Source organism: Chrysemys picta, chromosome 10 (assembly GCF_011386835.1).
Source record: "Chrysemys picta bellii isolate R12L10 chromosome 10, ASM1138683v2, whole genome shotgun sequence".
Classification (NCBI taxonomy): Eukaryota; Metazoa; Chordata; order Testudines; family Emydidae; genus Chrysemys; species Chrysemys picta.
Window position 1 is genome coordinate 48,381,416 of NC_088800.1, and position 26,733 is coordinate 48,408,148.

Below are 26,733 nucleotides of genomic sequence, written 5' to 3' on the forward strand. Positions count from 1 at the left end.
CAGTGGAGAGCTGCCCTGCACTATGGAGAAAGGAGGGGTTTTGCTGAGAGTGACCTTTGCCAGTGGCGGATTACCCTTGCCCAGGGGGCCCAGCAAACTGGGGGGCCCTGGAAAAATGAGCACCATGTTAGAAATCCGCTATGGGGTGGCAGAAGCCGGGAGCCCTGGCAGAAGCCGTGGGGCAGGCAAGGGAAGCCCCAGTGCCAAGACCTTGGTTCCCAGCAGAAGCATGGGGTGGCAGGGGAAACCCCAGCACCTGGAGCTGCAGCCCTGGGACTTGAGTAGCTCTCACTCGCTGCTGTGGCCCCGGGGCCATGGCGGAGGGACAGAGCTTCTCTGGTCTTGGAGCCACAATGGGGTGGGGAAGGAAGGCGCGAACGGGGGCTAGGGCCACAGTGGGCGGGGGCGGAATGGGCTGGGATTGTGGGCGAAACAGGGGCAGGGCCGCCAGAGAAAGGGGCAGAATGGGGGCAGGGCTGTGCGGGAAGGGGTGGAATGGGGTGGGACCATGGGCGGGGCTGCAGGCAGAAGGGGCAGAATAGGGGCAGGAACCCAGGCAGAAGGGTGGGGCGGGGCCACAGTTCTGGCACCAGGGTCCCTCCACTTGCTCTGACCCAGGGCCACAGGAGACCTTAATCCGCCTCTGCCTTTGCATACCATATGCAGAGCATGGATGAGCGGCAACGGGAGGATCTGTTATCTCAGCAGAGCCTGGGGCAGTAAGGAATTGGGATGCAGTCTCCCAAACTGGTACTATACCAGAGATGGAAGGCAGCAGCTAGAGATCTAGGGAAAGGGAGCCAGGATAGAATGGAAACCAATATGCCCAAAGAATGACCATCACCTTCCTTTGGCAGGGCGGTTGTATTTTGACTGAAGGGTAAAGCTGGACGCTTGATCTAACTCTCACAGGTGTCGCATATGTGAGCACAAGCTACAAAGTACAGAACAAGGCAGGGAGAGTGCAGCTGCCAACTTGTAGCTGCCCAGGAGCAGGAGTGAGGCCTAAGAGGGGAGAGTGTAGCTAAACAGCTCATTAGCATGATGAGGTTCACACTTCAGCCCACATTTCCTCCAACACACTTGTTCTCTGCCCACAGAGGGCACGATGCTCTGTCCCTCAGTGCAGAAGGTACTGTCCAGCACTGCTTATGTTCTGCATGCATAGCCTCTGCCTGCAATGGCCCATGGGCCTCTTGCACATCCTGTGGACAGGGCTGGTGCAAGGAAGTTTCGCGCCCTAAGCGAAACTTCCACCTTGCGCCCCCCCCATCCCTGTGGCAGCTCCCTGGCCCCCCCCCACCGCCCTGAGGCGTGCTCCCCGCGGCAGCTCCCCCTCTGCCCTGAGGTGCCCCCCCCCCCGCGGCAGGTGCCCCCCTCCCCCGGGGAGCCGTGCGGCAGCTCCCCACCCCAGCTCACCTCCACTCCACCTCCTCCCTGAGCACGCCGCCCCCGCTCTAATTCTCCTCCCAGGCTTGCGGCGCCAAACAGCTGATTGGCGCGGCAAGCCTGGGAGGCGGGAGAAGTGGAGCGGCGACCGCGCGCTCGGGGAGGAACGCTGTAAAAAAAAAATTGGGGGCACCGCTTTTTGGTGCAGGATACCAGCAACCCCCATCTTGTTCTTCCCTACTCCTGAGCAGTTCATTGCAATCCTGACTCAGCCAGAGGGGTCACTGCAGAGCTCCCCCAGAGCACATTGCCTCTGCAGTTTTCCCCACACAAATCCTAAAGCTCTGAACTTGACTCTGGGACCTTTGTATTTTCTCTGCAGAATCCACATCCCTTGTGCATGGTGCTATTGCAGGGGGAAACTGCATTCCACCAGGCCAGCTTCCAAGGAGAGGGAGACCCGAGAGGGCACTGGGCAGCAGAGCAACCCTTATGGGAACAAAGGCAGAGCCCCAGGCACCCAGTGGTCTGAGGAGGCCAGATGGTGATGCTGTGTGGCACCTGCAAACAAAAGGGATTAAGCCAGCATCCCCACCTCGGGAATATCTGAGCAGGAAGCCTGGGACTCACTTCTAATGTAACTTTTCTCTGTTTGGATGCTGCAGGGGCATGCCGGCCGTGTAATGACACCGAGATCTTGATGGCCATTTGCACTAGTGACTTTGGTGAGTACAGCTTCTGCCATTTCTGCATTCACTGTTGCCCTCTTCTGCTTCACATTCTCTTCCCCCAAGGGTTCTTTTCCCCAGGAATTGGGGGTGTTTGACATCAGTGGATCCAAGAATTAAACACAGAACAAAGAAAAATCCAGTCTCTGATGTCCCCATGATAAAGACACATGCTAACCAGCACATAATAAACAGTACTATTTACCACTGGCCTCTACTAGAGAGAATAAGAAAAGCTCAGTTATGTGTCATAGGCCTTATGACAGCTAAGGACATTCTTCCTTATCTCAAGTGGTAAGGAACTGTGTTGATGGATTAAAAGGCCTTGAAATCTATTGCCCGTGTTGCCAAGGAGTTCTGGGAGATCTCTGGCAAGCACTAGAGCTGTGCAGAGTGCAACAGTTTCATTCTTTGGCAGCTCTCAAGGTTCTGAACTTTATTTTTGTTCCACATTAGAACATTTCACACATTTTAGCTAAACTGAATCATGTTGAAACATCTGTTTTTGGATGGAAAATATGAGCTTTTCGATCTGGCTTCCCTTCCCTCATCAGATGTGACCAAAGAGCCCTTGGCCAAAAAAAGCTTTGCCTATGAAAGCAGGCTAAACTGATACATTTCTGCAAAACGTTTCCGCTTTGACAAAATTGCATATTTCAGTAAAAGTCATTTGATCAAAAATGTTCCAACCCGCTTTAGTAAGTATTGGAATGAAAGCTGGAATACTGTGTGGCCAGATCTGTTACTTACTATACTCTGTGTTGAGTCTTCAATACACCCCGGCATTCCACACGTCTTTCCAGTGAAATAATTGGTGCAGAAATAAAAGACAGAGGTAGAGGGAGAAATTCAACAGCATAGGCAAAGCAGAAAAGCCCCTTCCCTCGCAGCACAGGGGCAGGGCACTTGGGAAGGAGGGACCATCTTTTCATCCTCCCCAACCACCTGCAAGCACACACAGGGTTGGGCATAGTCTAGATCTGACAGAGCATGTGCATGGGAGCTACTCACAGTATGAACTTTCCAAATGCTGAGCAAAACATGGGGCAGTTCGTGTGGAATCACAGAGAGCCCAGTGTGGCAGCTTTACAATGGCAAACAACCCAGACATTGCCCTTTGTTCCTGCCACTTAATTAGCTGACTCATAGCTGGCAAGCCAGGCCACGGTAGGGTTAATACCATCAGCAAGTAGCCTGTGGTAAGAGCTGCCGTCATTTGCTCCCAGGCTGTGATCACACAGCCGAAAACAGCCTTGCTCCCATTTAAATGTCCACACATGGCTGCGCCACAGTGGACAGTTGCCAATTATTCCTGCACACGCTGTTAGCCTCCTGATTTGCATCTCTAAACAGTAGAAGGAGGGTCAGGGGTCACTGACTGCCCAGTCCGGAGTTGCCATGGAAATGAAGAAGTCAAACGTAAGGGCAAGGGATTTGCCATGCTAGATCAGATTATAAATCCATCAAGTGGTCTGGCAGAGGCCAATACCTGCTGATTCAGGGAAGGCCAACTGCACTAGAATGCACCCAGCTAATTGTGCAGTATTACACATAATATGTGCAAGGAGGGGGAAATCCCTTTCTGACTCTCATAGGTGATCAGTGCATGCACTGAAGCATGAGGCTTCATAACCTTTATCTCAGTACATAACTGTAAATGCTCGGAAATGCCCGTGAGTATCCAGCCTATGTATTTGATTCAATGACCCCCAGCAAAAGCACATTCCCCAGGTTGGCTGTCCTCTGTGTGAAGGGGGATTTTCTTTTATGTTCTCTCTAAACTTACCAGCCATTCCTTTCAAGGAGTGACATACCAACTAGAGCAGAGGGGGAAGGGCTGGTGATGATCCCTTTAGAATACAACACTTGACATCCATCTGCTGCATTACAAGGGGATTAACACAGGAGAACCCACTGAGCCCTGGTCTATACTAGACTTTTTGGGGGGATGCAGTTCCAGTAGTGGTAGTAAGGATAAGAGCACAGCATGGATAAAGCATGGGTATTTTTGCCACTGTCCCCTAGACTTGCTCAAGTATCTCCCCTTCTTATTTTGGCCAGTGAACCTCAATTCTCTCCTGCAGCTCCCCCTCCCCGCAAAGCACTGCTACCTGGGCTCAGTGCAGGAATCCCTGGGAGAGTTTCTCTGGCCTGTGTTATGCAGGAGGTCAAACCTGATGCTCACAGTGGTCCCTTCTGGTCTTACAAATCTATAATGCACCTACATTGTGATCTGCAGTCCCTTCAGCTATTCCAGCACCACATCCCCATGCAGACCTGCCAGTGCACTGAACATGTAAATACATCAGGCTTTGGGCCCAGGTCTCCAGAGACAAGAGCCTGGTGCACTGACCCCCTGGATCGCCTGTGCCCCTAGACCTAGTCAGTTTTTCCCAGATAGCTAAGTGTTCCCAGTTAGGGATGCAGAAGTCACAGCAGTGCAACAGTTCCCAGCTCTGGATCAGTGAGTAATTGTGTCTGTCCTACCACCTTTCCCCTCAGTCATTCGTGGCAACATCCGGACTGTCTCCAACGATGTTGAGATGCAGGAATCCATCATCAGCGTGAGCGCCATGCGCATTCACCGGCAGAAATTCACTTTGTTCCAGCCTGTCAGCAAATCCAGCAAATCCATGGGCAGCATCCACACCCTGCTGCAGTGTGGAGTGAAACCGGGACCTGGCAGCTTCCTCTTCACGGGGTGGCTGCACTTTGGAGAGGCCTGGCTCAGCTGTGCTCCCCGGTACAAAGACTTCCGGCGTATCTACGAGGATGCACACCAGGCTCATGAGAACCCTTGCGAAGTCTCGCTGGACTGAGCGATGAGGGCAGGGGCATTCAGCCTGACCCTTGGGAATGGGGATCACCAGCTGCAACGGTGTCACCAAGGGCTAGCAAGAGTTCACCCCATCCCATACACACCTGCAGTAGTTCCCATTCCTGCTTCACTTGCTCTGTGCTGAAGAAAGTTGTAAGGCACCTTCTGTGCTAACAGGAACCTGGCCCCGTCGGAGGAGATCCCCAGACTTCTGATTAGGATCGGGCACACATTGAGTAACATAAAGGGAATTAGACCCTCCCCGTGTGGGGAACAGTAACACACACAGGACTGACTAATGGAGAGCAGGACTTCTAGTCAACCCTCCCTTCAAGCAGCTTGAGGGGACAAAAAATGCCAGTGAAATGACACAGTCTCTCCACAGTTGCTAAGTCATCCTTGCTATCCCAGGATTCATTTCCAAGCGAGTCCCAGCACTGAGGGACTCTCTTCCTGTACTGCAACTGTTCAGACTAAGCATGGGAGTGGGCTGAGCGCAGGGAGGAGATGATGGATCACCAGAACTGGAAACCAATGCTTGAGCAACTCTGCTCCTCATTTTGCACTGAAATACACCCACACATCGTGGAAAAGGCTTTGGCAAAACCAGCCAATGGTGCGGGAGCCTGTCTGAAAATCCTGCCCGAAGAAAGAGGCCATTCTAACTGCACCTGGTTTGATCCATAGGACCTGATTCAGCAAAGTTCTTGAGCACATGCTGTCAGTCCCATTGACTTCAAAGGGACTAAGGCCTAGAGCCTCAAAGGTATTTAGGCATCTGTGAGCTTTGAAAAATCGGGGCCTTGTTGCCTTGACAAAGTTTGGTTCTGAAGTAGCCCTGCTCCCTCTCCTTCCCCCAGAGGAACTTCACCCCTCTAGGGAGGGGAGGAAGACCCAGGAAGTGGCAGATATCATGTTTACATTCCATTTAGTATTTGGGTAGAAATGTGAAGACACTGCTTTGTACATAGCATGGGAAAGTGGGGGATAGCTGAGCTATGGGGGAGAGTCGGAGCAGGGTTGGGGATATCCGCTGGGTGGGCTCTTGAAAGGACGTAAATTAATGGATCACAGCTAGAAATTTGCCTATCCGTGGCTCTGAACTTAGCTGCCAAAAAGTTGCCCCACGGAGTCCTCACAGGCAGCCCTAAGACTTTGATTAAACCGTTATGTGAATGTATACGCAAGCTCAGTGCTGCTCTTCAAGCTCTTGCCAGCAGAGCCCTCGCTCAAAGCCCCATGCACAAACTTTGGAGCCACCTCTCTCCACACATTTACTTCCATCCCTCAAATCTGGCGTTGTCCCTGCCTTCAGCAACACCCAAAATGCAGAATCACCAAAAAGCTTCTAGGAAACTTTAAAGCAGAGGCAGGCCCAGGCTGAGATTAGCTCTAACCTTCCCCAGATTCAGGGTTCTGGTTCTGATGTTCCAGTCTGGTTTCATCTCTGCACTAAAGAAGCTGACACCATTTTCGCATCACTTTTGTGCTGTCTCTGGTCTATGATCATCATCTACGGGCCTTGACAGGACAAGAGGGGTGGGAAGAACCTCTGTGAAATTCAGCATGAAGTGGTCCAGAAGGCAGTCCAGTGTGACTCATAGAATCATAGAATATCAGGGTTGGAAGGGACCTCAGGAGGTCATCTAGTCCAACCCCCTGCTCAAAGCAGGACCAATCCCCAACTAAATCATCCCAGCCACAGCTTTGTCAAGACTCTTGTGTGAACAGCAGCAAACTCTCACCAGGGAAATCTTTGCTAAGGCATTTATTCTGCTTTTTTAAAATGAAGATTTGGATAGACTGTAGTTTGAAGAAAAGGCTCCTGTATAATAGACCCCATAAACTAATGGCACCTGTGGGAGCCAGAGTGCATGGAGGAGATGTGACTGGAGAGCACAGGTTTGTCTTTCTGAAGCTTGTGTATTTCTGAGTTGATGGAATCTCAACACACTATAGATATACAGCATTGCCAACCATGTGTGTATTATAGGAGATGGACTTGCAACATTGTGAGGAGTCCCTATGGAGAATCTGTATGTGTGGAACAGAGCTTGTCATGCCATCCCAGATCAGTGTGCTTCAGCCTTAATCTACTACTACTGGTGGTGGAAAGTGGAGAGGCAACAGCTGCTGATGGAAACATTCAGGCAGAAACAAAGATCTTGGGAGGAGAAAGCAAGAAAGCAGAAGCCTGTTATTGGAGAACAGGAGATAGGACTAAGGATCAAGAGATTCAAGAGACTCTTCTCTTCTAGGTCATTGCTTTACAAACAGTTGGAACTTGGACAACTGCAGAGAAGAACAATCTCTTGGTTTGATTATTGGGGTATGTGGGAAGGAGATCTGGGTTTTCAGTTTTAAGCTGACACATCCACTTTGGGGTGCTCAGTAGTTGTAGAACGGAAATTTTGAGTTAAAGGAACAGGTCTGAGAGGTGTTTGGGATGAAGTCAGTCACACCAGTTAACTATCAGCAAGCTCCTAATTTCATGTGGAAACTGCTGCTAAAAGCCCAGTTTTAGGCCTGGGCTACACTACAACTTCCAATTGAGTTTGTAACTCATTAGTGGCACAGCTGACTCTAACTATGGCTTGTGTCTACATACACAACACTATTAACGCTCAGTTAATAATCATGGCAGTTACCTAGGTAGTTTTGGCTCAGTTAGGATCTAGCCTGGAACATGGTTGGCTTCTTGTCACCAGTTCGTAACATGTTTTTTGCTGTGCAGGTGGACAGCCCAGCATGCTTTGGTCCCCCTGCTGCAGCATGTCCTGTACTCTAGACCCTGTTGAGGTGTCATGAGAGCGGCCCAGATTTTCCCACAATGCACTGCCTAGGTTTGTGTGTTCACACCTAGGGTAGGTGTGAACACACAAACATCGGTAACATGGTTGCACTGTGAAAAAATCTGCAGACATGTCTATTGTAAAGGGTTAGATGAGACAGGTTACAACACCATTGTTTCACATGTAGTGTGGATGGGATCTGAGGCCAGTGAGTGACAGTTTACATGATTCTGGCCCACTTCCTATCCAAAAATGCTTATTTGGGAGAGGAGAGATATTTGACAATGGAGTGGAGACATCCTATGTGCACTAAAGTTATAATGATACCAAATTTGTGATTTTTTTTAAGACTAAAATTTATGTGTAAAGCATGGTTTTGTTTTGTTTTAATTTGAAATCATAATATAAAGTGCATCGCCACAGCTGTAAAACACTTCCAGGCACATTAGCTGTCACCGTTCTGTAGGGTGTAGTCAATGGCCATGAGAAGCTTTGTAATTGAGTTTGTACATATAATGTCGATTTACAAGATAAGGAAGGAAGCCCTGATTCTGTGTAGTTTGTAATAATGAGATTTCTTGTCATCTGTGGTTTTGAAACACCATATTAAAAAAAAAATCAGTATTTGTAGCAACTCTTGCGTCCGTGATTTTTTTCTGGGGACACTGAGTCAGGCTGTGTTCCTGTCTCACTAGTTTTGAAACAAAACTGAGTTTGTGGAAAGTTAACAAAAACTAATAACTGAGATTTTGTAAGAGCTTAACAAGTTGGAGAGAGGCTTTCACAGGGCTTTCTAGGTGGATAGCAGCTAACAAACTTAGCCCATGAAACGCCCAGGTAGAAGCATCATGTGATTGAAGCAAACTCAGTGCCAAATTCAGCCCTGGTGTATCTCTGTTTAACTCAATAGCCTTGGTCCTTTGGTTTAACCTATCCTGATGCCAATGAACCTGTCTGCTCTGAACCAGAAAAGGAGTCAGGGAGTAGCTGTAGTGCAGCATTCAGACCTCCTCGGCATTCCAGTGACAGCTGTGTTGGTTTCATTGTATAGTGTAGGTAGGACCGTCACCTTGTTCCTGAAATATGCTACAGCCTTAAGCCTTAGCATGCTCTACGGACATTGCTTTGGTCATATCTACATTACAAACTGAAAGTCACACTTTATATTAAGGTTCTTTTAATAGAGGGTTAATAGACATTTTAATAAATGGTTGATTGTTATGGAGTCCAACAAGTTACTTATAACCTGACTTGTTACCCTCTGTAACACCTTCTGTTGATGTGTGTATAACCATCAATAGCACAATACTATTCATGTCTGTAACATGCTTATACCTCTACCAATAATTTATTAACCCTTTATATACAGAAGGCTGTTGTGCATGTGAGAGGCAATATTGTGGCGTTGTGTTATAAGACAGGAATGCCCTGACCACCTGTGTAATAACATAGATAGCTTTGGCCCTTGCAGATTGAACCAACCCATAGGAGAGTTTGGTTACAGGACTGGAACTGGTAGTGAGGAGAACATGTAAACAGTGGTTACACTTTCAGAGATTCGAGCCATAGAGTGGCAGCTAAGTGGCTGTTCCCTTAGATCTCTTGTCTGTTGAAAGGAAGGGTTCTGAATGGGAGGCTAGTGAAGTATATGGCCAGGTACTTCGCCCCAGGGCATAAGGCTTCCATTCTCTTAATCATCAGGTCCCCTTACCCCCTCCTGCAGGAGCATCTGCATTGAAATTTCTGCCTTTTTAACAGGAGCTAGGGGCCTGGCCTTAAACCAACAGAAGTGAAATGAGGAGCAGGACAAGGACCTTGCCCCCTACATTTCTGATTCCCCCTCCCCCACACTTCTAACAGGTCCAGCTGCAGCCAGGCTGTGGAAAACACATTCTTTGGAAGTGAGCAGCATAAAGGAGTAGCTTGGAATTAGGTTAATGATGGCAACTTGGTGATGCAGAGAGTCTGGCTCACATTGCGGGGGAGGAGGGAGGGTCGCATTGCTGAAATAGCTCTGGTGGAGGAAGGGTGGGCAAGAGGCGAGAGAGACTCCCATCAGAGGTGCTGTCAGGTCTAATTCTTGTCATACATCACAAACCACAAGGCCTTATTGTGCTGGGCTGTTAAACCCAATTTTCTCAGTGAAGCACAGAGATCACATCTTGACACTTCCATGCTCCCACATTTCCAGCCCTCCTTTGGCCTCTCCCAATCTTTTCTGTAAATGAATTCTGTGACGGGTTGGATCACAGAAACCCCCTTGGGAGCTGCCACCAGATGTGCAAAGACTACCCCTGCGTCTGTTTTCCCTGCCAGCTCAGGACTCCAGCACCCTGTCTTGCTGAGCCAGACACTCTTGTCTGGCTCCAGACACAGACCCAGGGTCTGAATCACTTGTCCCAAAGCTGCAAGTTTACCTGAAAACAGCTCGCAGTAGTGCGCTTGTCTTTAGCACTCAGATGCCCAACTCCCAATGGGGTCTAAACCCAAATAAATCAGTTTTGCCCTGCATAAAGCTTATGCAGGGCAAACTCATAAATTGTTCGCCCTCTATAACACTGATAGAGAGATATGCACAGTTGTTTGCTCCCCCAGGTATTAATACATACTCTGAGTAAATTACTAAATAAAAAGTGATTTTATTAAATACAGACAGTAGGATTTAAGTGGTTCAAAGTAGTAACAGACAGAACAAAGTAAGTCACCAAGCAAAATAAAATAAAATGCGCAAATCTATGCCTAATCAAACTAAATACAGATAATCTCACCCTCAGAGATGTTTCAGTAAGTTTTTCTCAGACTGGACACCTTCCAGGCCTGGGCACAATTCTTTCCCCTGGTACAGCTCTTGTTGCAGCTCAGGTGGTAGCTAGGGGATTCTTCATGATGGCTTCTTCTCCCTCTCTGTTCTCTTCCACCCCTTTATATATCTTTTGCATAAGGCGGGAACTCTTTGTCTCTCTGGTTTTCCACCCCCCCCCCCCTCACTGGAAAAGCACCAGGTTAAAGATGGATTCCAGTTCAGGTGACATGATCACATGTCACTGCAAGACTTCATTACTCACTTGCCAGCACACACATATACAGGAAGACTCACAGGTAAATACAGCCATCTGCAGACAATGGGAGTCATCAAGATTCCAAACCATCATTAATGGCCCACACTTTACACAATTACAATAGGCCCTCAGAGTTACATTTTATATTTCTAGTTTTAGATACAAGAGTGGTACATTTATACAAATCAGATGATCATACTCAGTAGATTATAAGCTTTGTAATGATACCTTACAAGAGACCTTTTGCATGAGGCATATCCCAGTTACGTTACATTCACTTATTACCGTATTTTCTCTAAAACTATCTCAGTTACATTATATTGACTTATTAGTTTTTATAAAACCATATAGACTGCACAACGTCACAAATTCATACCCCTAGTTTTTGCTCTCTCCTTCTCTCCTTCCCATACCCTTCTCCCAAAGCAGATGTTTCCCTTGGACATGACTTGCTGTGGGGGGTGAGGAGATAACCATGGTTGTCTGATAGCACTCCCACTCCTCCCTTGCCCCTTTCAAATTTTCCTTCTGGCTTCATCAACCCCCTTGACCCAGGGATAAAAAAGCTGCAAGTCTCCCTGCTGGGAAAGAGAAATTTGTAATGATTCCCAAATGCTTTGGCCTCCCCACATTCTCATGTGCTAGCACCAAACGCTTGCTCCTCTGGTCAGCCCCTCAGCCTGACAATTCACTTCCTGGCCCATCAATTCTCTTAACTGGGGCTGTAACATGCTGCAAACTCTCTCACACAGATAGGCCAAATCCACTGTCCCACAGCTGTTCACACAAGGAAGGAATAAACAGAGGCTGCTTTACAGAGAGAGAGAGAGAGAGAACCAAATAATTCCCAAGCCTCCAACACAGTACTCCCAGGATGGGGCAGAGGGGGCTCTGTGGGCAGGAGGGGCAGGGACACCCCCTCCCAGGGTGGGGGAGAGGCACCCCTCCTGCTGTCTGCTAATAGTTATCATCATCATTTGCTTTGTGGCACTGCCTAAGAACTCCATGGGGCCAGGTGCCACACAGCCAAGAAGCCAGTCCATTGTGGTATTCCCTGTGCCATACAATAGTCAGCAAGTGCATGAAGCTGGTGAAAGGGACTGAGCCAACAGAAACCCTCTAATAATTGTCAGATCTGGTACAGCATAAGCAGCAGCAGTACCCGGTCCCTGTGCTGTTGCCCACATGCTGCAGCCCTGACTCAGGGCCCATCTATACAAGTCAGGCTAATTTGCTCTCTGTGGCCCATTAGTTCCTTGACCTCTCTGCTGAGAAACTGTTGAGTCTGAACTTTTGATGAGCTTAAACTTAACCCAGACTTGATGTCTCTGTCTGAACTTTTAATCAAAGCTCTGACCTGCGAACTACTCATGACACCCCCCTCCCCTTAAGTAGCCATCTCCTCTTTTCTCTTTTTGAATTTACATTTTAACCTGTTTTATCCTGTAGAATCTTGATTGATTATACATGACCATTATGATCTGTTAATCACTTTGTTTACTTCTGTGTATAAATATTGATGCTCACCCCTAATAAACTTGCCACACTTATTCTGAAGTCTTTCAAGCTAAGGATAGTGTGAGCCCGTTGATCAACGAATTAGTGTCTGGTCTCTGACAGATTGTGAGCCCCATACCAACTCCGCACGAACTCGGGTGCTGGAGAGGTGAGTGAGGACTTGCTTTTTACCTAACAATTTGGGGGCTCGTCCGGGATTTCCTTCTGGTGCGGTGCCTCTGTCCAGTGGTCAGACCACTCATATACGAATTGGCAGGCGCCACGGGAGATTTCTCCCAGCCAATTCAATATTGAGGGGTCGTGTACTGGACAGCAGGGTAAATGCCAGTTGGAGGGCTCCTGTCAGACACCATGGGTCAAGGGACTAGCGTGCCTCTTGAGAGTCCGTTGGGGATTGTAAATAAGTTATGGAACGAAGAGAAACTCCCAGTACAGACAGGAATGTCTAGGAGGAAGTTGTACTGGTTTTGTTGGGACACAGCAGCAGAGCTGTGGAAATCTTTAAAAATTATGGCAGTCAGGTATTCTCCCGAGAGTGAACCCCCTCCATGTTATTTCGATGAAGGGTGTAAACCACGGCGTGTTTTGACTCGTCAGTTGGTTCCCCACTGCACCTGCCCCTATTCCTCCGCAGGGGGACTCTCTCCAGGGTGCAGAGGGGAATCTGCAGGACTCCAGATCGGAATCTCTGCAGAGGGATAAGGGGGAAATGGAAGGGCACATCTCGGGAGGAGTAATTACTAGGCAAAAGATCAAGCAGATGCAGCAGGTTGCATACCCCTCCCCTGGGGACGCCCAGAGGGTTCGGTTGCATCCGCAGATACTTACACCAGGGACGAATACACCCCTGCACCACCAGCTCAGCCCGTTCCCCAGGCCTGGATCAACTACGGGCTACAGCAGCAGCTGCAGCAAACAGCCTCCTCAATGACGGTACCCCGGGGGCGAAGGCAAACAATGTGATGGTCTTATTTCCTTAATGTCCTTAGCCGGCTCCTTCCTCACTTTCTCCCCTCCCAGCAAAGAGCCTCGTCTAACCCTTTCAGTCCAAGGACTGCCTGTCTCCTTCCTCATTGATACTGGAGCTACTTTCTCTCTTTTAAATCATGCCCCCTCTCCCTGGCTATCCTCTGAGGTTAAAACTGCAACTGGGGTGGAAGGCAACCCACAGTCTCTGGGACTCACTTTGCCTCTAAATGTTATTTATGCTGATAAATGTTTTTCTCACCGTTTTCTTTTTTCCCCAGCTTGTCCGATCCCTTTGATGGGCCGGGATTTACTCTGTAAGCTTGAGGCTACTTTAACCTGCACTCCTGAAGGAGTAGGATTATTGATGACAGTGTTAGGAGATTCGGCCCCAACTCAGGGTAATTGGGATCCCCCCCCCCACCTCTCTCCCCTGACCTCACTGACTTGCCTTTAACCCTCTGGGGAATTTCTGACACTGATGTTGGCCTGCTCCTTTCGGCAGAGCCAGTAAGGATTCAAGTGAAGCCCTCCTTAACCCCCCCGTCAGTCCCTCAATACCCCCTGTCGCTGGAAGCCCGGGAGGGCATCCGCCCCATTATCGAGGGATTCATTGCACAAAAGCTAGTCCGCCCTCAGCGCACTCCCTGTAACACCCCTATACTGCCTGTCAAAAAGCCTCCTAAAAAGGACGGAGACCCTATTCGTTGGCGCTTTGTACAGGATCTACGGGTTGTTAATCAGTATGTGGTCCCTCTTCATGCAGTAGTTCCTGATCCAGCTACTATCATCAGCCAAATCCCCTGGGATGCTGAGTGGTTCACTGTTATTGACTTAAAATCAGCCTTTTTCAGCATTCCTGCGCACCCAGACTCTCAGTATCTCTTTGGTTTCACCTGGGAGGGACAAAGTTATGTCTGGCAACGACTTCCTCAAGGCTACAGAGACAGCCCCACGATTTTCAGCCACGACTTGGAAGGCTTCACCAGTCCGCAGGGATCCACGTTAGTCCTATATGTAGATGACATCCTATTAGGTAACCGCGAAGAAGCTGCCTTCCGCATCGATGGTAAGGCACTTTTATTATACTTACACACCAGAGGCCACAAGGTAGACCCTAACAAGATTCAGTGGGTCTCACAGAAGGTCCGGTATCTGGGCTTCCTGTTAACCCCAGAGGGGAGACAAATGGACCCAGTCCGCATAAAGACTATCCAAAACTGCCCTCTGCCAAACACCAAGAAACAACTTCGAGGTTTCTTAGGATTAATTGGCTTCTGTCGCCCCTGGTTGCCGTCCTGCGGGGAGTTAAGCAAACCGCTCCACCGACTCACTGCTAACCTTGCTCCTGACCCTTTGCAGTGGTCCCCGGACACAATCCAAGACTTTCAGTTACTCAAGGACTGTGGCCTCCTCCATGTCTCTCCGCCCCCCCAATTACAGCAAACCCTTTCACCTTTTTGTCCACGAGAGGGGCGGAATTGCTAGTGGCATCCTTACCCAGCTGAGCGGGCCCCACCATTTCCCGCTTGCTTTTTACTCTCAGCAGATCGACCCTGTCACTCAGGGAACCCCATCCTGCACCCAGACTCTGGCAGCAGCTGCCCTGCTGATCACAAAGGCAAAGAGCCTGACCCTGGGTCATTTTACCACGGTTTGGACCTCTCATGCCTTGTCAGCCCTTCTGCGTAGGGGCACAACCCAAGTCTTTTCGGCCCATCGTCAGCAACAGCTAGAGGCTGAACTCTTAGAAGACACTAACCTAATTTTTAAAAGGTGTGGGCCCCTTAATCCAACTACCTTGCTTCCTGACCTGCCAGTCTTCCAGGATCAGCACGACTGTGTGGAAGTAGTTTATAGCATCTTACAGATAAGGGACAACCTGTTTGACGTGCCACTGGACAACCCTGATTGCATCCTCTTCTCGGACGGAAGCTCCTTCTATGTTGATGGCAAGCGTTTCACCGGTTATGCAGTCACCTCTGAATGGGACATTCAAGAGGCCGCCTCACTGCCAGGCAACTGGGGAGACCAAGCCGCCAAACTCTATGCCCTGGCCCGAGCTTGCCAGTTGGCCGCTGGTAAGATCGTTACCATTTTTACTGATAGCAAGTATGCTTTTGGAGTTGTGCATTGTCACATCCACCTCTGGAAGTTTCGAGGTTTCCAGACAGCTGCCGGTAAACCCATTCAGCACCTCCCCCTCATCCACAAGCTTTTGGACGCCCTCCAAGAACCCTCGGTCCTGGCTGTAGTTCACTGCTGGGCCCATACTAAAGATGATAGCCCCGTCACCCGTGGGAATGCCCTGGCTGACGCCTCCGCCAAGACGGCTGCCGTCTTACCCTTAGCCATGCCCACGTTGGCTATTGCAGCCTCCTCCTTTACTCCACCGCACCCCGTACCAGTACCCGCTGCTGAACTACAGTCGTGGGAGAGCCTCGGAGCCACTCTGGTCAAAGGGACCTGGCTTATGCCGGATGGCCGAGCCTGCCTCCCTCGCTCCACATACCCCGTGGCAGTTCGCTGGCACCATGATAAGGGGGGTCACTACGGCACGCACGCCCTTGTGGACACCATCGCTCGCTTTTGGTATGCTCCAGGCATTCAACCCTACTGCCTGTCAATAGTGAAAGCATGCAGCACATGTCAGCATAATGGACCTGCTCCGCCTCTTAACAAAATTAAGGGTGGAAGACCTCCGCCTGCTGCTCCATTTCAACATCTTCAAATTGACTTTGCAGCTATGCCAAAGGCTTTTGGGAAAAAGCACCTCCTTGTTTTGGTTTGCCCTCTGACTTCCTGGGTCAAAGCTTTTCCTACTGCTAATTGTACTGCTGCCACAGTGGCGAAGATTCTCCTTAGAGACATTGTACCCCGTTTTGGCATCCCTCTCGTGCTTGACTCAGATCGCGGACCTCACTTTACTGGTCATGTCCTTGGCCGTTTAGAACAAGGACTGGGCATTTCACACTCCTTTCATACACCCTACCACCCCCAGTCTAGCGGGAAAGTTGAGCGTATGAATAGGGAGCTTAAGTTTACATTGGCTAAATACTGTCAGGAAACAGGGTTAAAGTGGCCTCAGGTACTTCCCTTGGTCCTGTTGTAGATAAATCTCTGATAATTTTCATATGACTTTGCACTGTGCCTCTTCATATAACCTTGTGGTGGGTCTACCCACGTGTGACCTCTGTTTTCATGGAACTTTGTATCAAAGCCTCATTTAGAAACTTTGCATTGCCCTTGGTATAATATTATAGCCCCTCAGGATAGAATAAGATAGAAGAAAAATTTCTTTTTGCTAGCAGTAGAACAAGAGCTCTCCCCCCCCCCCCCCCGCCCCACTCTTAATCAATTGCCCTGTTGAATGAATGAGGTGTGGATGAGCAAGGCATGAAAGGCAGCACCTCCAGACAGCCTCAACTGTTGGAGAGGGGCTGGGAGCCAGACCCAAGGACAATAAAACGTGTCAAGTGGGCTCATTAAAGACAAGCAGACATACTGACGGCCTTGGGGGTTAGAAGCAAGCACCTTCTTTTGGAAACACCCTCTTTGCAGCATTGGGACAACACTCAAAAGAAAGCAGCACAAAGGACCAATGGACACAGACACAGAGTTTGAATCTGGTCTAGATTTGCATAAGAGGAAAGCTGCTATAAAAGTGAGGTGTCTTGCAGAGGACCCCGGGTCTCGTCTTGTCAACATGGGAGCATCGATCCGGATCGGCAGAAGCCCGGCTCCACCCCCTCCCCCATCTAACTCACCTGGCCAGTGAAGTTAAGGGGAGCAACTAATTGGTAACAACAAGACGGAGTGGATTTGTGTGTGTGTGTGAGTGTAAGTGTAATATATATTATATGCATATAATACAGTGTTAATGAATACATGTATTACTAATAAATGTGGCGTTTTGTCTTATTCCCCCTGAAAAGATCCTGTGCAGTACTTTAAGTACAACACTGTTTCACCTTCGTACTCGCCCAACCCATGTATTGGGATTATCCCCCTTTGAACTGCTCTATGGACACCCCCCTTTCAAAGGCGGGGCGCTACCACGTGCTGATGTTTCACTATTGGGAGGGGATCATATGACCGCGTGCCAGTTTCTCTCCCTACAGGCTCGCCTCCGTACCCTTTGGAAAGCCTCGCAGTTTTCCCAGACCGTGCCGCTGGAAGAACAGATCCACCCGTTCCAACCAGGGGACTTCGTCTGGGCCAAAAAGTTCGTTCATGGCGATACCCTCCAGCCGAGGTTTACTGGACCCCACCAGGTTCTTTTAACAACCCAGACTACAGTGTTCCTGGAAGGACGCAAATCCTGGATCCACCACTCCCACGTCAAGCCAGCCGTAGTGGACCACAGTGACGGACCAGCAGCTCTTGCCACCACTGAGGACACTGCCTCCGACCAATGGACCAGCTTACCTCTTTCAGACATCAGACTTAAATTGACTCGGCAAAAATGAGAGGACCTTTTATTCTGACAACTGTATGTTTTTTATTATGCCTTTTTAGTTTATTTTCTGCTTATGAAGATAATGCTTTTATTAGATATTCCCATGAGGTTAAAACTCGTATTTTAGGAAATAGAAGTAATTGCTGGGTATGTACTCAATTTCCAGTAAATGCAGAACAGGGACTCCCCTTCACACCCATTCCCCTGACCACTGCTAATATGACTTGGATGCCACTGGCTAGAGTAAAAGATCCAGTCCAACACAATCTTACATGGGACAAAACAGGAGTGCCAATTAACAGATATCTCAGGGTAACCAATCAGACAGGATCACTGTGTTTTGTTAAAGAAAAGGGGTCAACTTTTGTGGGAACAAGTAAATGCAACATGTATTTTAATGGCACCGCCTTTAGTAAAAATCTTGGCTTCAAGCCTTGCGCATCCGACTTATCCCATATGTGGATCCCTCACCCCGATCCAACTTTTTCATGGGTGGGCAAGCCTTCAGAGTCAGCTTTTAAGAAGCCCTGCTCAGATCACGAGGGTGTCCAACTAATTGCTAAGGGACATACGATTGCCTTCTACAACTGTTCAAGCAGTACTACACTGCCCTTTGAAAACACCACTACCAAATTGTGCCTCTGCAGTTTGCACAACGACCCCTCTGTGTTACCAGGGGAACAGTGGTCCAACGGGTGGTGGGTTACCTCCTACTTTGAGAAATGGAATACCCGAAACGCATTGTATGGAACATACTGGGTGTGCGGGCCCAAAGCTTATTACTTTCTCTCTCCTGATTGGGCAGGGTCATGTTATTTAGCGTGGCTAACACCGCCTTCTTGCATCTCCCTCACTCCCCCTCATTTTCCCCACATTCGTAACATCCGTGAAACCTTCAGAGATATTAATATCCGTGATGGTTTGTCGTGGCAGCGGTGGGCTGATCTCATTAGCTTGAGGGGTGGTGTCATCTGTCTACAGGGACTACCAGAATCTTTAACCAATGAAACTGCGACCCTATTTGAGAATCAGGCCGGGGAAATGTCCCAGCTGCGCCAGTTAGCTTTGCAAAACCGAATGGCTTTAGACATAATGTTAGCAGCCCAAGGAGGAACTTGCGCCCTCATAAATGAAGAATGCTGTGTTTTTGTAAATGACACCTACTCTGACACTTTTCAACGTACCAAACATCTAAGGGAAATGGCTAAGAACTACTCCTCTGGCCAGCCACCTTATGATTGGTGGGGAGCCTTATGGAATTGGCTGCCTGGATTTGGGTGGGTTAAAAAACTCTTGGTGGGTATTATTGGGGCCATAGTAATCCTTATAATACTGTGTTGCTGTATTCAGTGTGTCCCCTCCCTCATAGACTCATGTGGGTCAGTTTATTCTTTTCCTACTTCAGCCAAGGGCCTTACTCTCTTCGAGTTGGCCCAGGCTGAAATTGCCAAGCGGCCCTTGGCTCCTTAAAATGGGGTGTAGCTTTTGGTAAATAGTTATCCCAAAGCTACAAATGGAGGAATGTTTGAGTCTGAACTTTTGATGAGCTTAAACTTAACCCAGACTTGATGTCTCTGTCTGAACTTTTAATCAAAGCTCTGACCTGCGAACTACTCATGACACCCCCCTCCCCTTAAGTAGCCATCTCCCCTTTTCTCTTTTTGAATTTACATTTTAACCTGTTTTATCCTGTAGAATCTTGATTGATTATACATGACCATTATGATCTGTTAATCACTTTGTTTACTTCTGTGTATAAATATTGATGCTCACCCCTAATAAACTTGCCACACTTATTCTGAAGTCTTTCAAGCTAAGGATAGTGTGAGCCCGTTGATCAACGAATTAGTGTCTGGTCTCTGACAGATTGTGAGCCCCATACCAACTCCGCACGAACTCGGGTGCTGGAGAGGTGAGTGAGGACTTGCTTTTTACCTAACAAAACTGCCACAGTAGGAGCCAACTAGTGCCACATGTGAAGGTGCAGTTTGTGATGTGGACACCATGAGTCAGATGCTCAAGTCCTCTGCTCAGCTCAGCACACCAATGGGGGAGTAGGTGGCTTTAAGCCATTGTCTGCCAGAGCCTGCCTGGTTCCTGATGCAAGTTGCCACAGGGCTGCTTTAGTTTAAGCACTGGCTACAGTGGTCTTAGGGCTGCCCAGCAGCCGAGACCAGCTGGACTCAGGCCATCCCCCCTCTATAGTACATGTCTACACTGGGAACTGCAAATATGAGCAGCATAAAGCCATTGTGACAACTCTAAATTGTCCATGGAGTGCCCTTAAGCTGAGGCTATTTCCCTCCTAGAAGGAGGCTCTATCTCCTTTACACTAACAGAGGCCAGAATCAGGATCCCTGTGCATCGGGAACTGAACAGAAAGCGCCAAAACCATTTTGCACCAGGCCAAAACCACAATCAAAAGGTGGCTTGAATTGAGACCCAGGAGGTGAAAGATTCTGAATCTCACTAACAATTGGAAACCAAGTTTTATCCTACAGAAGTGACACTTCCACTGTCTTCCGTGGAGGCCAGAGAGAGATGTGCGCCCCTGGTAGGGAGTAATTGAGGTGATTCAGATGGTGCCTTTGGGGACGGACAATCTGAGTTCTGGTCCCACTTCTACCACCAAGTGGCTGTTGTGCAGCATAATGACAACACATAAGAAGTTCATCTAGGACTGCAGATTTGCTACAGTGGTTTGCAGGGCCCCCACCTTTCATCCATGGATCTCAAAGCACTTTACACACAGGAGTGAATGAAGCCCTGCATGGCAAGGTAGGTCTGTATTAGCCCCATTTTACATGTTGGGCAATTGAGGTGACATGACTTGTCTGATGTCACAGAGTGAGTCAGTAGAAGAACCAGACAGAAAATCCAGAACTGTTGGCACCTAATCTCCAATTCTAAGCACTAGACTAGACACACACCTGTGACGCATGGCTAGAAAGGGTTAAACAGCTTGCAGGCTGAATGACCCAAAACCCACCTTTAAAGTCATGTTCGAATGGTATGCGAATGATAATTAGGGCCATTCATGTTAAATAGGCTAGAACTTTGAAATGCAAACCTACATTGTTAGAAGTAATACTAATTGTGTGTATCTTAGACGCTACCCCTAAAAAGACAGTTCCTGTCTGTCACTATAACTATTGATTCAGAGATCAAAAGGGAATACTAACATTTGGATGAATCTTGTGTAAAATAATGTCATTGTCTATATGTCTCTTAGAAGTTTGTAATAGACTGCCTAATGGATAAATTGCCCTATGTTAATTTGTGTAACTAATTACTGATGGTGTTTAGAAAGCAAAAGGTTACATCAATTGTTTAACCAGGACTGTGTGATCAAGTTGATGCTAGGACACTGCATAAAAAGACCCTTGGGTCCTGATCCTGTTCATCTCAGATCTGCTTAAGTTTCATCAAGGGGATGTTTGAGTTGCAAGACTGAGGTCCCAGTTATGTTGGTATGCCCTGAATATGATATTTGGGCATTGGACTATAACCTATTAACTGAATTCTAAAGGAACTCTTTGCAACTACAACGTTCACCATCTCTGCTATGAATCTGAACCTCAATGGACTGAACTCATGTCTGTATGTGTATTGATCTTTTAACCATACTCTCTCTCTCTCTTTTGTTTTTTTAATAAATTTTAGTTTAGTTAATAAGAATTGGCTGTAGCGTGTATTTGGGTAAAATATGAAACATTAATTAACTTGAGAGGTAATGTGTCCAATCCTTTGGGATTGGTAGAACCTTTTCTTTTAAATGATGAAATAAGATTTTCAGAAATCATCATATTTGACTTAGGTACCTGGAGGGAGGCCTGAGGCTGGAGCACTTTAAGGGAACTGTGTTGTTTGGACTTCTGAGTAACTAGTAAGGTAATAAAGAAGCTGTTTTATGCTGGCTTGGTAAATCTAAATATTGGAATATCCTCCAGCTTTTTGGGGTTTGTCTGCCCCATTCTGTGCAGTTCACCCTAATTGAGTGACCGTAGCTGGCCCTCACTGGGACCCTGTGTCATGGACTCACAGGTCGTGCCCACTCTTGGCCCGTACAGTCCCTGGGGGGAACCCTTTTCAGTGTGACAGCCCTTCTCAGGGATCCACTCTCTCTTGGGGGTTAAGCCCCTCCAACTCCTGGAACCGCAACTCTCTGAGCCTTAGCACACCTGTCCCTCGCTGTGGACCCCCTCAGGGAGTCCACTCGCTCTGGACCCCCGGGGTCTCCACTCCCAGAGGGAATAATGCAATCCTGTTCTCTAGTCTGGAGTGACTCTCAGCCAGCGTAAAACAGGAGGGTTTATTGAGCGTTTGAAAACAGCATAGGAAACTCTCAGGGCCCACATGCCTGGCCTCTGTCAGCATAGTACATCTAACTCTCTCCTGCATCCAGGGTGGGCTCTGCCTGCTCTCTCTCTCCAGTCCCGAGCCCTCCTCCCCCTTTCCAGCTGGGTATCAGATATCACCTCCTGCAAGTCCTGCCTCTGTCCATTGTCACACCCCTCTGCTGGAACCAGCTGGTGACATCACCGGGGTCCTCTCTCCGCAGCCCATTGTCCTCCCACTGGCCAGAATTGGCTGTGACTCCCGAGCTGGACCTCCTGGTCACCAGGTCACCAGTTGCTGGGGTATCCATTCTCCAGGCCATTGGCTGGGGTCCCAAGTTCTGTTGCTGGTACTCTGTAACAACAAACTCCCTCTCCCATCATCTCGTTAAACCAGTAACACCCAGGGAAACTGTGTCCCACCCCCTCTGCATGCAAACCATTGAAAAAAATCAAGAGAACCCCCAACTTCGTCACACACCGATCACAATACCCCTATGACATCTAAAGGCCGGCTGGACATTGAACTAAATAGACTGCTCCACAATCTGAAAATGCATGTGGCAATGTATAAAAAACAACAACATTGTGCCTCCATGAGGGTTTAATCACACAAGCCTAATGACTCATCCAATTCATGAGGCGCGCACACACACACACACACACAGGCTTGTTACTAGCACACTTAAGCCACAACTGGCTTTTTGGCCTGAAGCAGAACAGACAGAATGCCAGCTGGAGCACTCACAGCTGGTCTAAAGGACAAAACAGATGACAGAGAACAACGGGTTGGTGCAGTGAGACACAGGGAATTCCGTTAAAGGATTCTTGTGACATAAACCAACAGTGCTGAGCCAAAGTCCTCATAGTACGGAAGTGGGAAACCCTACTGGCCATAGATACATGCAGAAAGGAATGAAGGTGTATTGATTAAAGAGCTGGTAATCCTATGGGAAACCTTTTATACAATCTCTTTTAAGGATGCCTTACCCAGGTCCAGGACAAATAGGATGCTAAAAGCATCTGATGGGGAAATTACCTGTATTTTTGCCTGGTCTGTTCAAAGCCAGTTAATGTTGCTAAGTGACAACAGTGTCCTTATCTATCCCATCATTTACTGAATCCAAGCACTTAAAAATTATTAAGGCTAGTATTATTCTTATACCGACAGGTTTCAGAGTAGCAGCCGTGTTAGTCTGTATCCGCAAAAAGAAGAACAGGAGTACTTGTGGCACCTTAGAGACTAACAAATTTATTAGAGCATAAGCTTTCGTGGACTACAGCCCACTTCTTCGGATGCATATAGAATGGAACATATATTGAGGAGATATATATACACACATACAGAGAGCATAAACAGGTGGGAGTTGTCTTACCAACTCTGAGAGGCCAATTAATTAAGAGAAAAAAAACTTTTGAAGTGATAATCAAGCTAGCCCAGTACAGACAGTTTGATAAGAAGTGTGAGAATACTTACAAGGGGAGATAGATTCAATGTTTGTAATGGCTCAGCCATTCCCAGTCCTTATTCAAACCGGAGTTGATTGTGTCTAGTTTGCATATCAATTCTAGCTCAGCAGTCTCTCATTGGAGTCTGTTTTTGAAGTTTTTCTGTTGTAATATAGCCACCCGCAGGTCTGTCACTGAATGACCAGACAGGTTAAAGTGTTCTCCCACTGGTTTTTCTCAGGCATTGGCACCCTAACATCAGGCTTGTCTGGTTATGTAGACTCTCTCCTCAGACCCTACGCTACCAGCACTCCCAGCTATCTTCGAGACACCACTGACTTCCTGAGGAAACTACAATCCATCAGTGATCTTCCAGAAAACACCATCCTGGCCACTATGGACGTAGAAGCCCTCTACACCAATATTCCACACAAAGATGGACTACAAGCTATCAGGAACAGTATCCCTGATAATGTCACAGCTAACCTGGTGGCTGAACTTTGTGATTTTGTCCTCACCACAACTATTTCACATTTGGGGACAATATATACCTTCAAGTCAGCGGCACTGCTATGGGTACCCGCATGGCCCCACAATATGCCAACATTTTTATAGCTGACTTAGAACAACGCTTCCTTAGCTCTCGTCCCCTAACGCCCCTACTCTACTTGCGCTATATTGATGACATCTTCATCATCTGGACCCATGGAAAAGAAGCCCTTGAGGAATTTCACCATGATTTCAATAATTTCCATCCCACCATCAACCTCAGCCTAGATCAATCCACACAAGCGGTCCATTTCCTGGACACTACTGTGCTAATAAGCGATGGTCACATAAATACCACCCTATACCGGAAACCTACTGACCGCTACACTTACCTACATGCCTCCAGCTTCCATCCAGGACACACCACACGATCCATTGTCTACAGCCAAACTCTAAGATATAACCGCATTTGCTCCAATCCCTCGGATAGAGACAAGCACCTACAAGATCTCTATCAAGCATTCTTAAAACTACAATACCCACCTGCTGAAGTGAAAAAACAGATTGACAGAGCCAGACGAGTACCCAGAAGTCACCTCCTACAAGACAGGCCCAACAAAGAAAATAACAGAACACCACTAGCTGTCACCTTCAGCCCCCAACTAAAACCTCTCCAGCGCATCATCAGAGATCTACAACCTATCCTGAAAGATGATCCTTTACTCTCACAGATCTTGGGAGACAGACCTGTCCTCGCTTACAGACAACCCCCCAACCTAAAGCAAATACTCACCAGCAACCACACATCACTGAACAAAACCACTAACCCAGGAACCTATCCTTGTAACAAACCCCGATGCCAACTCTGTCCACATATCTATTCAAGTGACATCATCATAGGACCTAATCACATCAGCCATACCATCAGGGGCTCGTTCACCTGCACATCTACCAATGTGATATATGCCATCATGTGCCAGCAATGCCCCTCTGCCATGTACATTGGCCAAACCGGACAATCTCTAAGCAAAAGAATTAATGGACACAAATCTGACATCAGGAATCAAAATACTCAAAAACCAGTGGGAGAACACTTTAACCTGTCTGGTCATTCAGTGACAGACCTGCGGGTGGCTATATTACAACAGAAAAACTTCAAAAACAGACTCCAACGAGAGACTGCTGAGCTAGAATTGATATGCAAACTAGACACAATCAACTCCGGTTTGAATAAGGACTGGGAATGGCTGAGCCATTACAAACATTGAATCTATCTCCCCTTGTAAGTATTCTCACACTTCTTATCAAACTGTCTGTACTGGGCTAGCTTGATTATCACTTCAAAAGTTTTTTTTCTCTTAATTAATTGGCCTCTCAGAGTTGGTAAGACAACTCCCACCTGTTTATGCTCTCTGTATGTGTGTATATATATCTCCTCAATATATGTTCCATTCTATATGCATCCGAAGAAGTGGGCTGTAGTCCACGAAAGCTTATGCTCTAATAAATTTGTTAGTCTCTAAGGTGCCACAAGTACTCCTGTTTTTCTTATACCGAGTATATAATGAGCAAGCACATTCTTCTTATGACGTATAAATAAATGCATCTCTTATGACAACACAATCACCTTAATTCTGACCCCTGGGGTGCTGTTTTATATTGAATTGTTCTTCAGAGTATTTTTGTCATCTTGATTTAGGTGTTTGCATATTTTTCTTTAAGGATTACAATTATATAGGAAATATTATCAGTTTATATTTATCAACCAGCAGAAGAATATTGTGGTAAAGCCCTTGCAATTACTGATCTTAAGAATGATGTTGTATATGTAGTTTAAAAGGAAAGTGAGTAAGGTTATAAATTTATGATAAATTATGTATGTGGTCTTGCATTTGAGATTAATATGTTTATTACACACACACACGGGTTTCAGAATTTGTGTGCATATTATGAGATTACAGAGGAAAGAATTATATTTATTTTGGTTCAGAATTAAGGCTGTTGTATTATGATAAAATATGCCCTGCTTTGTGCATCAAAAGAATGTGTGTTTATTATGAAGGCCAGGTCCTGCAAATCTTTACTTACTCAAGCCATTCTTACTCCCTCTTGGCTTCAACAGGACTCCTCACATGATAAAAAAAATGTAGGGTTGGGCCCTAAAACTGATGTCATGATACTGGAATCAAACTGAAAAATGACAGAGAGACATAGGGACAGGGGCCTCTATGCTATAAACACATAAATGTACTTAACACTACTACTGGATCAATGGAACTACTCACAGTAGTAACATTAACCATGTGACAGTGTTTGCAGGATCAGGGCCAGAAAGAGGAAAAATGGTGAAATTTTTTTTTGGAAAGAGTAGGAAAGAAAGGGAGGAGGCTGAAAGTGAAAATGGAAAGACAATAAATGAGAGGCACAAATAAAGGGAAATGCACTATCCACGTGGCCTTTTATTTAAACCTTATATAAATGTTTCTTTGACCCCTACCTCTATCTAATACATTCCTCTTGTTTAAATTATTGTACTTAATGTTCAGAACATCCGGTGGAGTTTCTGCCCAGGAGAAGAATATATTGTTTTTCTTTAAATACGTTTATTCGGCCAAATCAGATTGTTTTTCTTTGGCAGAAAAGAATGTTATTCTGCTTTTTCACCAACGCAGATTTTTTGTGTTGTTTTTGGTGCCCTTTGCTCTTTGTCAGAGTCAGTCTCCCATCCC

The 26,733-nt window shown here is 47.3% G+C and overlaps 1 protein-coding gene across 2 annotated transcripts in view; it reads left to right on the plus strand.

Annotated features, from left to right (window-relative positions):
* METRN (meteorin, glial cell differentiation regulator) overlaps positions 1 to 19,574 on the plus strand; it is a 34,020-nt gene extending 14,446 nt beyond the window's left edge. The window contains exons 3-4 of one of the 2 annotated variants that reach the window (XM_005284664.4): positions 2,055 to 2,114; positions 4,620 to 8,361. In XM_005284664.4, the coding sequence (XP_005284721.3) occupies positions 2,055 to 2,114; positions 4,620 to 4,936 (377 nt within the window). In that variant the 3' untranslated portion in view covers positions 4,937 to 8,361. Of the gene's footprint in view, positions 1 to 2,054; positions 2,115 to 4,619; positions 8,362 to 17,391 lie in introns of those variants that run through there. The other variant, XM_065559746.1, reaches the window with a different exon arrangement.
* Positions 19,575 to 26,733: the final 7,159 nt, after the last annotated feature.